This window comes from Hyaena hyaena, unplaced genomic scaffold, assembly GCF_003009895.1.
Source record: "Hyaena hyaena isolate Hyena2069 unplaced genomic scaffold, ASM300989v1 scaffold_6, whole genome shotgun sequence".
NCBI lineage: Eukaryota > Metazoa > Chordata > Mammalia > Carnivora > Hyaenidae > Hyaena > Hyaena hyaena.
In genome coordinates, this window is record NW_024080638.1 from 7,873,120 (window position 1) to 7,887,317 (window position 14,198).

General features: G+C 55.6%; 1 protein-coding gene across 1 annotated transcript in view; it reads left to right on the forward strand.

The window, feature by feature from the left end:
• The window catches only part of ZNF618 (zinc finger protein 618), a 176,513-nt gene that overhangs the window by 120,485 nt on the left and 41,830 nt on the right, over positions 1-14,198 (forward strand). Inside the window, exons 4-6 of the mRNA XM_039240484.1 lie at positions 8,318-8,413; positions 11,716-11,793; positions 12,397-12,435. Of these exons, the coding sequence (XP_039096415.1) occupies positions 8,318-8,413; positions 11,716-11,793; positions 12,397-12,435 (213 nt within the window). The remainder of the gene's footprint in view (positions 1-8,317; positions 8,414-11,715; positions 11,794-12,396; positions 12,436-14,198) is intronic.

The window sequence follows — 14,198 nt, forward strand, 5'->3', positions numbered from 1 at the left end:
GCTCTGGCTCACCTCCTCCCAGCTTCTGGGCTCACGTCCCATGTCTGGCATGCAGGGCCTCGTGCAGAGATCCCCCTGTGTCTGTGTCCCCAAGGTGACACCCAAGTCCTGTTGCCTCTTCTCCCCAGCTGCCGGCGTTCAGTCTTGTGTTCCCCCTCCTGGCTGTTCCCGTGTGGTCCCTCGTGACCCCGTCAGCCCCGTCTGGGCCACTGTGGCACCCCACCAACAGCCATGCCCGGTGTCTTTCTGCCCTCACCTGCCTTCCACTCTGGCTGCCGGGGGGCCTTGGGAAACACTAATCAGTGGCCCTGTCATTCCCTGCTTATAAACTTGGCATTCCCCACCCCACTGTGTCAGGTCAAGGCCATAGTTTCAAGATCCTCCGTAACCTGATCCTGCTTCCCTATTTATGATCTTTTCAGACCTTCCAATCTAGCACACTCTGCCTCTGTGCAGCATTTCTTCCCTTTTGCTCAAACTGTCCCCTCTCCCTGGAAAGCCCTTGTCTGTTTCCACGTGCCCAAATCCAGCCCATCTTTTAAGGCCAGCTCCTGTGCCGCCACCTCCCAGAGCTTTCTTTAACCTCTTCTGGTCCGAGTTCCCTGTATACCCTACCCCTCACTCGAGTACTTCCCATTATTTATTTAAAAAAATTTTTTAAGTTTATTTATTTATTTTGAGAAAGAGAGTGAGAGTGAGCGAGAGAGAGAGAGAGAGAGAGAATGCCAAGCAGACTCCACACTGTCAGTGAAGAGCTCGATGCAGAGCTCAAATCCACAAACCTAAGACATCATTACCTGAGCCAAAACCAAGAGCCGGACGCTTAACCGACCGAGCCACCCAGGTGGCTCTCTCTGTGTTAGATTAGAGCCCTGTGCCGACCTCTGCCACGAGGCTGGAGCCCCCGGACTTTCCTGATCCGGGTCTCTGTGCTCCCTGCTCCCCCGCCACAATGCCTAGTAGGTAGCGGCTTCTAGGGACCAATACTGACATTGGTGCTGTAACTGTCAGGATGGGGCTAAGTTATGCCCCAGGAACAAGCGATCCTGAAAGTAATGAGATCTTAGTTGTGCAAAACCACAAGGGTTTATCTCTTACGTCACGTTGCATGTCCACTGTGGGTCATCTGGGGGCTCTGCTCTGGAACCAGGCTATAAGCAGCTATTATATGAAATGTTGCCGCCCAAGGGACAGAGGGAGAGAAAGTTCTAGAGAGCCTCATGCTAGCTATAACCTACTACAACCCAGAAGGGAGAAGAGTTAAGTTCACTCCCTGTCATTGGCCTCCTTAGTCACATGGCCCCACCCACTCTCAGGTGGCCGGGAATTACCATCCTCCCTCATGACAGAATCAGGATGAACCGGAAGCATTTGGTGAAGAGCAAGAGTAACATAGCCCAGTGCCGTAGAAGAAGGGGCTTGTCAGGAGCCTGCGTCTGCCCTTTCTCCAGCAGCATCTATTCCCCCAGGGCCAAGGCTAGTGGTAGCCACTAGCGCTAGCTAACCCCAGAGTGGATGAGCCCTTGCTCACTTTGGAGTGTGGGTTTTAAGACTTGCTGGGCCCAGTAGCCATGTGTGCCTCTTCTCCAGGCGATGCCCAGGAAAGGGTAGTTGAATCTGAATCTTGGGCTGAGGCCAGCAGTCAGGATTTGGTGCGGAAGGCCTCCAGCAGCCATGCTAGGGAAGTATTGGGAGGGAGTCCTCCCTGGGCCACCTGCTGACACAGCAGGAGGCCCCGGGGTCTCGTGCCAGCCATGGACGCCGCTTTCCAGCTCAGCTTCTGCTCGGCAGCAGGGTCCGTGGCCTTGCTGTGCCTTAGTGTCGCCTCCACCTCACGGGTGTGCAAATCAAAAGAGACAGCGGAAGAGGACAGCATTGTGTAGAGAAAACGAGCTTGGGTCCCCAGTCTGGACGTGAGTCCGGGCTCTCCGGTGTAAGAGCTATTGGACCTTAGGCAGGCTCCTTGACCTCTCTGCGCCTCACTTCTCACAATTGCGAATTCATGGGGTTATGTGAAGATTCGACAAGATGATGTACATAAAGCACTCAGCATTATACTTTGTAAATGATTTCGCTATTGTTATCGGTAGTATTAGCGTTACTCTTCAACGGGGAAGAGTACCTCTTTCAAGTACCACTTCAAGGAGGAAGAGTAGTAAGAGTTTCTCCTTTTTTCTGAAGCCTAAGAAATAAGCCAGTGTGGTGTAGAGAAAAAAAATGGTGAGGAAAAAGGTGGGACCGGATGAAGTGTCAGAAGACATGGGGGCTAACTGAGCCTCTAACAGAGCCTCCATTTTCTCATCTGAGGACTGGACAGGGCAACCTGTCCCATCCCTGGGGCCCCTTCTGGTGCTCCCTCCCTAGAATCCAGGGACATTGCTAAGTAACCTGCCTTTGGTGAACTCTTCATGAAGAAGTAGAGCCACGGTGGCAAGTTGGGAGTGGAGCCACCATTTTGGAGCCCGTACTGAAGCAGGGCCTGGGAGCACTTCCTGCTGGTTATGGAGGCTCATCACGCATCCGCCACGGCAGACCTTCCTCCCTGAGGGTGTAGTTTCTACCAAGGGCCAGGCTCAGAGAAATCTAGTTTGGTCTCAGTACCAGGAAAGAAAAGCATTTAAAACAAAATCAGATGTTATAGTTGAGCCTTTTGAATTCACCTCATCTCAAGAGAACAAGTAGATTTGGTCTTGTGAACCAAGGCCAAGTAATGGCTGCTGTTTCTTAGGAGCTCTGTGTTCAAGATTTGAAAGGCTGGCATGATTGATTATTGATGTCTGCCATGGACTTGGAGATGCGCCGTGGGGCTATATGCACCATGAATTTGACACCCCTTATCACGTTTTATAGAAGTGCAAACAAAAGCCTACAGATATGAAAAGGGTTGCCCCGGGCCACATAGCAAGTCAGTGATGTTTTCTGCCCCTTCCTGAGGGGTCCATCCCCCTCCCAGCAAACCCTCCCACCTGGAAGGGAAACAAAGGTCTGGTCAGGGGCAAAATGCTGATTAGAGCCATCCCTTTAAATGTGCACTTGCTACGGCATGCGTCCTGTGCCCTGGTGGCCAGGTGTTGTGGAGTTGACGTGTTCCCGAGGCACTGGGCAGAGAGGCACGGGGTTCTGCAGAGCTGAGGGCCTCCAGAGTGCCCCGCTCACACCGCTGCACTCAGGGCTCAGAGCCAGCCTCGGTTGCCAAATAGAATGCTGTCCCTGTTTGGCCACTCAGTGCTGCACCACGTGAGGACCTCCCGTTTGCCTTTCCTCTGGGCCCCACCCCCCTTGTTCCCAGGCCCAGGTCCTCACTGGCCCTGTAACAGCCGTCAAACAAACAGTTTTCCCAGTGACACAAACATCATCTGAGGCACTTCCCATGGAGGAGCTGGGGCTTGGACACGTGCGTGCCACTTGGCAGCCTCTCGAGCCGGGAGGGGCGTCAGCACCCAGGAGGCTGGCTGCCAAGCTTGCTGTCTCCCAACTGCCCAGAAGTGCTAAAAAAGATCTCTCTCACTCTTAGAAAAAACGTCACTGCCACTGGCGCCAGTGTGGGGAAACTCAGGGGTTTTCAGCAAGAAGCGCAGAGAGCGTAATATTGAACTTGATGACTTTGTGTGATAAAACCCAGAAGTGAAAGGCAGTGAGGTAGCCGATGCCAGTTTCCACCTGTCGAGCTGCGTGCGGAACTCTGCACAGCAGCCCGAGGAGTGGCAGAGCCACATCTGAGGTTTCCAGAGCACCGCGAAGAGCCCTGAAGTCCTGAACACAAGAAATGACCGCTGCTGCACCTTGGGTCACACTCGTGGCAGGCATCGCTAATCGATCCCCGCACACGGAAACCGCGCGCCTCCGATCCCTTCTCGACACGCCAAGAGGTCCCTGCTGGCCAGCCGGGGTTGCAGACTGCAAAGTTTCCACCTGCTTGCCACTCTCGTCCTGGATGGCACAGACGAGGCGAGCTGAGTTTACTGCAGTCAGGACGTTCAGTCTGTGGAGCGTCTCCTGAGACAGGAGGGGTCCTATCCCATGACAGTGCCCAGGACGAACTGCCAGGCAGTGGGTGCGCTTCTCTGTGTGCTGAACATTGTCCTTAATCCCAAGGAAGTTGCACACGACAGAGCCCAGGAAGAGTGGCAGGTGCCTGGGGGCACAGGAGCCCATGAGGGAGCCAGCACCCGGCTGGGCTCCGCGTCAGATACAGGTGTAAGCCAAGTAGGTTCTTTCCACAGTTAATTCTTGGCATGGGCAGGAGCCCCAAAGAAGAGCTCAGGCCCTGAGTCCTAGGGAGCAAGAGCTTGGGGGCGGGCCCAGTGGCGGGGGTGTCGGGGAGATAATGAGGGTAAGTGTTCACAACTTTAAGCATTTGATGGGAGAGGGAGGAGTGGACACATTCCTTAGAATGTTGACCGCCAGCCGATACAGGGACGTCACCGGGAGGTGGTTTCAAGTCTCAAAGGAAGGCCTCTGTGATGGCAGGAACTGTTGAGAACCTGATGTAGGCCTGCAAGGGAGGGAGTTCTGTCCAGGAAGTCTCTGGACGGGATGCAGGAGGCAGAGTCAAGGTCCAGATGGGGGACCACTCTAGGCAGTGAGCTTTGAGCATCAAGGGGTGGAGGTATCTCCACACATGCAGGATTGCCCGGGGAGGAGGCGCAGGGAAAGGAGGCGGCGGCCGCTCGGCCCCGGCTCTGGAAGGAGCAGGCGGCCATTCAGACACGGCCACGCGGGTTTCGGTCTGACAAAGCCAGGCGGCGGGGCTGCCAGGCCCTGCTCCACATCACCAGCTGATAGTTTCCTGTTTCGGGGGGTTGTTGGCAGGGCTTTGCACCCAAGCCTGCCAGAACCAAGACTCAGCTCTTTGCGACAGCCGCCGGGGAAGGGCGGGGGCAGGGGTCTGGCTCTCCTCCCGGGCACGTCTTAGCTCCGCAGCTGGCTCTTCAGCTGTGGTTCGCGGTGCCCAGGGGTCCTAGTTAGAGCGCCCCCATGGGCAAGGGCCCCTGAGATGTAATCCAGGACGCCCAGGATCTGCCTCGCTGCAGAGTCTTGCACAGGATCCTTAACCTCTCAGAGCCACGCTGTCTTCATTGATCTGTGGGTGTCGTAACGTCTGCCTGTCTTTCCAGTAGGCCTGTTGGGGGCAGAGTGAAGTAATAATAGGTACGGAAGCATTTTCACGCAGGGAGACCGAAAAGGCAAAACTGATACCAGCCGTATCAGGGAGAGAGGAACCAGAAAGGCCAACGGCTTTCCAACTTCTTTCTGTTCATTACCTCCCAGAAGAACTTTGATAAATTGTACATTCTTCATATTTTTGAATTGACATCTCACATTTTTATCCAGAGTGTAAATGATTGCAAAGGATACAATTTCTGGAGTATTGTGTAAAAAAAAAAAAATGTGTCATTTTGGAAATGTAACCATGAAACCATTGTTTTAGAAGCATCCGAGACAATCCAAACCCACTGCTGTTTGAAAGCTGCCATCATCCATTTTAAAAACATACGAAGAAGCTCATCTTCAACAGTCAGAAATTTTACATCTTTCCTTTCTCTCCTTGAACCCATATTTCCAGTCCACTTCCCTCGCAGGATTTTATCCTAATGTAATATATTTTTTATGCTTGAGAGTCTTTTATCGATTACTGTTTTACACTCGTCTCCCACAACAAGATGTACATAAATTGAAATTGAAATTTCTTAAAAAAATTTGTTGGGATCATAAAACTGTACTTTTTAAAACATATTTCCCCCCAGATCAAGTTATGATTAGTATACAGTTTGTCAAAAACAAATCCAGATAAACAGTAAATGTAAAAATAAAAAAATTATTGAAAATGCACCTCTTAATGAAATGGATGGGGCTTTATTTCTTCTTCAGTTGGCTCCCGTTTCTGTGAATTAGTACTTCTTCCTGTTGAACGAGACAAGATTCAGCATTCATTTAACTCCCGTGTTTTGGTTTCCATACGCGTAAGTACTTAGAAAGCTTAATCACATACATGAGGCACCAGGGAAGGATGGCGTTTTGAGCGTCACTCAATTTTTGGAACTCTTTCCAAGTTGCGTGCTGGAAATTGCATGAGGTCTGTCATCAGACGCTGTTGTTAATGGTCTCTCCGCTGACAGCTCCATTAGATGCTGCCTCAGTTTTGTTAAGAGCAAAGACTTGGAAATCACCTGATTCACAGAAGGCGTTGCTCCCTGGCATTATATTTCACCCACTTGCTAGGTCCACTCCTACATGTGGGATCGCCTCGCTGCTTGGAGCCTCGAGGTGGGCAGCCCCCACAGGGGGCACCATGGTGGGGTGGGGGATAAAAGGATCGTCTTGTTTGTAGTGTGTGAGGGTGGGCTCGGGAGGGAAGTAGGAAGGAGAGCCAGCTGAGACGAGGCTCCCCGGCCACTGCCACGTCTCCAGCACATTGATTTTAGGGAAGAATCCATTTGAAAGTTGATGACTGGGGTATTGATTCTCTTAAAACTACCTGTGCTCACGTATCCCCAGGTGGTTTGTACTCTGCTTGGAAGGCCCTGGTCCCAACGACATTTGGTCTGAGTCCAAGTCCTGAGAAGCTCAGGAAACCCACTTGTCCCTGATTTCCCTTTCCAGGTCCCTTGTCTCCCGGAGGCTGTGGGCCCAGCTCCTGCTGGGTCCCGGAACCAGGAGAACTGGGTGCTCCTCGGCACCCACACCCACTTGCGTTTTTCTTCCTCCACCTGCTCTGGATTTCTGCCTTGTTGCATTTTATGTGTCTGGAAAGGTGTCTGAGCTCCTCTGGAACTAGCTGGGTGCAGATGATAGAGCTCAGGCTTGCTACCCTCATTCCGTGTCCCCAGGGCCAGCCTCCTCTGCCTGGGTCTGTCTGCTTCCCCTGGTGGCCTCAGGAACTGGAGACCTCTGGTCTCAGCCGGCCTCACCTGATCTGTCCCGCCCTCTCGGGAGAGGCCCTAATAGCCAGGCTCACTGCCAGGCGCTTCTGGCAAACGCTAGACAGGTGCTCTGTTACTCAGCACCTGTGGATTCTTGTGTCACTGGTGACAGCAGAGCTGGGAAGAGGAAGAGGCTGGCTCCCATGCACTGGCACGCTCTGTCAGCTGCTCCAGCAGCCGTAATAGGGGGTGGGGGATAGCCAGGAGTCCTGTGGTAGGACCAGACATGGTGGGGGAGGGGGTCTGCCGCCCTGCAGCACTGGGGGGAGCCCCGGGACTGAAGAGCGATCACCTTGGCGTCTGGAGGTAACCTGGTGGCGTGCCAGTAGGATGGCGCTGAAGGCCTGAAGGCTGGCCAGCCATTAACTGGGTGGCCCCAGCCCTGGGCCATCTGCTCCCTGGAATTTTCATGTTCACCACCGAGAGGGGTATTGAGTCGTCCCAGCCTCACGAGGACTTCGGGAAAGATGGAGGAAGGGAATGAGACCTGGGTGCGGTCGGCAGATGGTGCACGTTGACAGGCACCATCTCTTTCTGGTGCTTGCCCAGAGGTGTGGCAGTCACACCGCCACCTGGGTACCGGATCAAGGTGGATGTGGGCTGCCTTTAGCCGTATGTGTTGTCCCTCCAGCCCTCGCTTCCCTCATCTGAAAAGTGGGGATGATGGTCAGCTGTATATACTGGATGTGTGCGGGGGAGCTGAGCTGACATGCGTCGAGGCACGGAGTCCAGACCCGCCCTGTTTGGCTGTGCGAGGCGGGCACGTCACCACACACCCGGGCAGCTTCCGCTTCCCCACCTGTGCGTTGGGCTCGGAGGCCAGGCCCGCGCGGAGACGTAGGAGAGGCTCAGGAAATGTGTTAACAGCACCTGGCACTTAGTAGACCATGATGGTGACAACAAAAGGGCAGTAGGGGAGCCCGCAGAGTAAGGAGGCGTGCCAGGCGTCTGGCCAGGACGCTCTGAGCGGAGAATCCCCACGCAGGCTGGTTAGCGCCCCAGGGCGCCACACTGGGTGGGGCGTGCAGTGGCTGCGGGCTGGGGGACAGAAGACCACAGCATATGTGGGCATACCCTCCCTGTAGGCTCATTTTGCTGGAAGGCTTCTGGGGAGAAACATTACAAGCATACTATGAATAATGTTATGTTGTAAGTCAGAGTGTAGAGAAAACGAAACTTCGGGGGGATTTGGGCCCGTAGCTGCCGCTGTCATATGCCAGCCTAGACAGCATGATCTTGGTCACCCTCCTGTGCACAGATGGAGAAACCAAGGCCCTGGAAGCTCAGGTGACTGGCTGACCTGAGCCTTGGAGCCCCTCCTCACCTGGCTCCTTCCCCAACCTCCCAGGCACCCCCAACTTTAAGGGCTCTTTCTGATTTCTTACGTAATTCAGATGGAAAAGCGCCCGAAGGCAGCCCCCACGGTGGATCTGTGCGAAGCCGCTATTCAGGGACCTGGATTTTTGACCAAGCGTTGAGATATGCATCTGGTACGTGAGGGCTGAGGGGCAGGAGGACCTGATCGGGGCCGGCATGGGGGTGGGGGCACGGCTGGACATAGCCGTCACCTATGGACCCCCTGAACCGGCCAGCATCTCCAGGGCCGCGAGGGGCTGCCCTCTTTCACCCTGTCGCTGCCAGGGGCAGCAGATCTGAGCCCGCCAGGGGCCCTGTGGATGACTCGGCCGTTAGAGAGATGACAGAGCACGTGAAGATCGGGAAGTCTGGAACATTCTGGCTGAACTTGCTGTGGGCTGCAGCTTTGAAACAGGCCAGGGTATAAAGGAGTTCTCTGGCCAGATGTGTTAAAGAGCTTGGGTTAAACCGGTTGGTGCAGGACCTCTCCAAGTTCACGTGCACTGTGCCTCCTCAAGACAACCATGCCTCCCACCAGCCTGACCATGGGTCTCTCCTTCCTGGGGTGTGTTCAGGAAGTTGGGTTGTAAAGAATTTTGGAAAATGCCGATAGTCACAGCAGCTTTGCTGTACTGAATTCTGGCTTTGTACGAGGTTCTGTGCTCTAAGTAGCCACAGTGTTCTTACTCATAACCTCCCCCCTCCTCCCCCCGAGGTGGGTACCATTTTCCTATGTTCAGAGAGGAAGCCTAAGGCGTGAGTGTTTCCATGACTTGTCTGGGGCCCGTTGCTGCTTCTGTGGTCAGCCAGGATTTGTACCCCCGTGTGCCGGTACCACCGCCTGTGGGGCTGCCGCTCTGGTGCACGTGCCTCGTGACTCACCCTCCAGCTCTCTGCACACCCAGCCCCTCTGCAGACAGAGCACCTGAAGCCTGGGATCAAGGGAGGCAGGCAGGACCCTGAACTCTGTCCTAAGACTCCGTGCGCTGAGCGAGGGCCCCACTCTGCCCTGGGGAGCCAGGCGAGGATGTGAGACTGACGACTGGACCCACTGTGACTCTGTGTGACTTGATCCGTGAGCAAGGCCACCTGGATCCTCACCTCACTCTGGGTTGAGGGAAAATCCCACAAAGCCGGCTGGGACCTGGGCTGCTTGTACAGAACCAAGTGGGTGGGCATGTGGGGGGCCCATTGCAGCCTGCCGTTCTTACATAGCTTGAAAGAGTCTTAGGTCATTGACTGCAGTTGGAGAAACTGAGGCCCGGGTCTTTGGCAGGGCTAGGACATAGAGACCTCACCTGGAAGCCAGTTAAGTCTGAACCAAGTCTTTCCCTTGTCAGAGGCCGTGACCTCAGTCCTTTGGGGAGAGACCCCTCCTCCCCTGGGTACCTTTCCTCCATCTCCCCCTTTCCTTCTGCCTCTCCTGTCTACCCCCTTGACCCTGGTCCCTCACTAACGTGCAGGGTCCTCGCTGGGCCCACCACGCCCTGCACTTCACAGTCGTAGACCCATCGCCCTGCCCGCCCACTGGCCTAGTGGCCTGTCTCCTAGCAGGCAGAGGTCAGCGAGCCCTCACGCTCTCATTCCCGGCTGGGGCCTCAGGGCTGGGCCTGTGGAAGGAGCTCCATGAGTTACCAGTGGGTTGAAGGGAAACTGACAGAAACCGTTGAAGAGTGGGTGCAGCCGTAGGAGGGGAGTCAGGGTCATTATTACTCCGTGAGGGACGAGTAGAACAGCAGGACGCTGGGAATTTATGGAGCCCCCCGTTGTGTGCCAGTCACGGGGCTAAAAACAAAGAAATCTACAGTCTGCTCCTTGCCCTCCACATGTGTATATTTTCCCCTGCGAGACGAGGGTAGCACATAGAAAACCATGGATAACAGACCACTGAGTTCCAGCTGGCGTTGGGATGACAGCGCCCCTGTAGTGGCCCACAGGAATGAGGTGGCACCTGGCTCACATGTTGTGTCTTATTAATCCTGACCTCGGTCATGAGATGCAGGAATCATCGTCTTGTGTTACAGGTGAGGCAGCGGGGGCCCGGACCAGAAAAGGGGTGTGCCTGAGGTCAGCGGGAAGGTGGGGGGCGCAGAGCGGAGCCAACAGACCCCAGGCTTAGTGCTCTTGTGACTTAATCTGGTACCTGGAGTTCACACCCAGCCAACAGGCCTCTGCCCCCAGGAGGGGCTGAAGACAACAGGCACCAGTGAGGCCTGTGCTCACTGAACATCTGGGCTCAGGGCAGGGGCACTGCTGATGTTCTGTTCGGTCTTCCCTCGATGCTATTGCATTATGCACACCTTACCCATTCCCTCCCGGGCCTTCCGTACTCTAAAACCAGTTCCCGCACCTGGTTGCTGGGCATCAGGATCCCAAGGATCCTTTTGGAAAAGGCAGGTTCCTAGGCCCTTAGCCCCAGCCACCCTTGTGCCTTAGCCTGGAGTGGGGCCGGGACCTCTGTACCGGTGCGAGCTTCTTGGCCCTTCTGTTAGGACGGGTGCGGCCTGAGCCCAGGTGCCAGCAGGCCTGTGTGAGCAGGGCCTCTGTCTGCCCTTGGGGCGCCTGCCAGACGAGGCCTGAGGGGCTCTGCTCGGCTCCCTGCCATGGGCCTTTCCTGAGTGCTCTGCCTTGACCTGTCTGAAATGACCACTGGGAACTCGGCCACTTCCGTCTGCCTGCTCCCGGGGGAAGGGCCCTGCTGAGGACTGGAGTCAGGCAATCACCCTGTTGTTCTCTGCGTGCCTGAGAACACGAGAGCTGCTCGGCCTCCCTGTGCTTTCCCTGTGGAGTCCATCCGCGGCAGGGCGGGCACTTCCTAGGGGGGTTGTAGGGCCATCCCTGTGAGGTAGGTACTTACAGCCCCATTTGGCAGATGAGCAGACTGAGGCTTACTGTGTCTAAGGAAATTACCAGGGTCCTGGTGTGGGAAAATGGCAGAACAGGGACAGAGGCCAGATCCATCTGGTTCAAAGACTGTCCTCTTAACCTCTGTCCCATCCTGGCAGGGAGAGGAGCTAGAAGATACTCGAATGCATGTTGATTTCCTTCTATGGATGCCATTTATTCCTTATTTTGAAAGAGCACTTTTGTGTTCATTTCCTTTTTCTTCTCAAGGAATAAGTATGAGAGCTGCCTTCTTCATCTTACAGATTTGGAAACTGAGGCCCAGAGACGGGAAGTGATTGGCCCAAGGTCACTTAGAGAGGTGGGGCAAAAACTTGGAACAAGACCCTGGCCTCCTGACTTCCAGCTCCGTGCTGTTTCTGCTGGTCCTGGCTGCCCCTTTGCCTGCTGGGGACCACCCAGCCCGGTGGATGACCCCTGACCCTTTGTCACAGAGCTCACGCTACTCGGGGACAGCACTGCGGGTCCTGGGGCCTCATGGCTGCGCACATTGGCCACTGACTGACCTGTCCCTCCCTTTTCTGTTTTCCAGGGTCCTATGAGTGTGGAATCTGTGGTAAGAAGTACAAGTATTACAACTGTTTCCAGACCCACGTACGGGCACACCGAGGTGAGTACGGCAGGGCTAAGGCCGCACCCCCGTTCTCTGCCTGCTGTTCTTCCTGGGCCCCCTGGTGGATGAGCCCGGGCCCCCCAGCTTGCCCCTCCCCCAGAGCTGCAGCCCTCTCCCTCTTTCTGCAATAGGCAGGAGACCTGGGGGGGGGGGGGGAGGCGGGGGAGAGGCCTCCTTGGGAGAGCGCACAGGGCTGGTGGGGGGAGGGGCGGCAGGAGGTCATGTCACCAGCGCCCCTGCCTGCTCCCACACGGGCCTGCCTCCTCCCAGGATGCTTCAGGGCCGCCACACCCTGCAGGGAAGGGGCTCGAGGGGCGTCTGGTGAGCTGTTCAAGGCAGCCCCGGGAGTGGGGTGGTGCTATCGCCATTAGGAAGATGGGAAAGCTGAGGGGACAGGAGAGATGGTGCCAGGGAGGAAGGGCGCAGGGTCAGGGGGCATGGGAAGGGCTGTGAGGCTGAGCGCGCTGCACCCCGAATGGGCAGGGAGCATCCTGGGCCCGTGGTGGTAGGCTCACCGCCTGCCCTCTCTCCTCTCGCTCTCGGCGCTGCCCCAGCTGTGGGTCCCGTCCACTCACTTCCTTCTCCTCTTCTCTCTCACAGACACTGAAGCCACCTCAGGGGAGGGAGCCTCCCAAGGCAGTGAGTATTTTCCCCTTGCCCTTGTCTCTCAAGGCTGACCGAAGGGGCTTCTGGGAGACCCTTTGCTGTGGTTCAGGCTTTGGGCCAGAGGGTCTTAGTGAAATTGTAGCAGCCTCGGAATAGCCTCTCCCAAAGTGTGTTCATGGCACGCATCCTGGGGCAGCAGATAAGTTTTCTGTCCTCAAAGGGTTCTCTGGCCGGCTAACCCGGGGCAACCTTGGGTTCTGCCCAGAGGGACATGTTTCTTTGCCGTGGACTTCTCGGGTGCCCTTCACTGGCAAGCATGCATGTGCACCCGCGTGCAGAACCCAGGGTTCACATCATCTCCTCTGTTCTTTTGACTCCCAACTCCTGGATGGGTCTGGGGCTTCGTGGCTGATGTTTGGCCCATGCTGCTTCAGAGGGGTGTCCCGGGGTGCCACAGGGTCTCCATCCGAGGAAAGTGTTCTGCTTCGCTGTGCGCAGGCCCTGTTCGCCCTGCCCCCGGGTCTAAACCCACGGGCCTGGTAAGAAGGCAGATGAGCGTGGGCTGGGGCGGAGCGTCTCCCCAACCAGCACACCTGAGCTCCAGAACGCAGCGGCTCCCCTCCCAGGTGCATCCCAGCAGAACCGTGTGCCCGCGTCCACCAAATGACGGAGACTCGGATGTTCTAGTAGCAGTGTCTGTAACGGTCCCGCGCCGGAAGCCAGTCGTGCGCCCAGTGCTAGGAAAGGGCCGATGAGGAGGAGAGCCGCACAGCCACACCTGGCCGCATCCTTACCTGCGGGCGCTGTCAGTGAAAGCCCGACACAGAGCTCTTCCTCTGACCTCTGTGGATGAGAAAGTCCAAGATCGGGAAAGTCTTTCATGCTGGAAGCCATCGTGGGCAGCGGTTTCTGGGTCCTCACGGCACAGGTGCTTCTGGTTTATGAAGGTTGAAAGAGCTGAACAGGTTTCTGCATCGGGGTCAGCGGATTCTTTTGTAGGGACCAGATAGTATTTTAGACTTTGCGGGCCAGACATCTCTGTCCCCACCACTCAGCTTTGCCCTGTAGCTGGAACACAGCCAGATACCTACGGAAGTGAGTTTTTCACCAAAACAGAGGGAGGGCAGCCCAGAGTGTCAGCTTGTTCCTCCTGCCATAAAAAGTTTTTAAAAATAATAAACATGACCAGGGGTGCTTGGGTGGCTCAGTCAGTTGAGGCTCCAACTCTGGGTTTAGGCTCAGATCATGCTCTTATGGTTCGTGAGTGTGAGCCCCGCATCAGGCTCCACGGTGACAGTGCGGAGCCTGCTTAGGATTCTCTCTCTCTCCCTCTCCTCTCTGTCCTTCTGCTTGCCGCTCTTTGTGTCTCTCTCTCAAAATAAGTAAGTCAACATAAATGACCCCCAAAAATCTAAAACAAAGCAGTGTGAGGAGGTGTGTGAGCTAACACAGGGCCTTAATTGCACTGGTCCAGAAACCATTTCCCATCCACTCTTTCTCTGGATTCACACATCACATGAGAGGCAGGCAGTGCTGCGGCTAAGCTTCCATTTTCTAGACATTCTGTGGCTCAGGTATGTCAGACACCTGCCTGAAGGCCATGGCCAGGAGGCAGTGAAGGCCTGCCCCTCCTCTCCGAGACCTGACCGCTGGCTCCCTTCTCCTTCAAAAGCTTCCTTCTCTTCCGGCTCCCATGGTCTGCCTGTGGTCAGCCACACGTTTAAAGATCTTCTCTATTTATCTTTCCTTCCTTGGCTATTCTGGGCCCCTGGGCTCTCCGGCAGCCCCTCAATGAT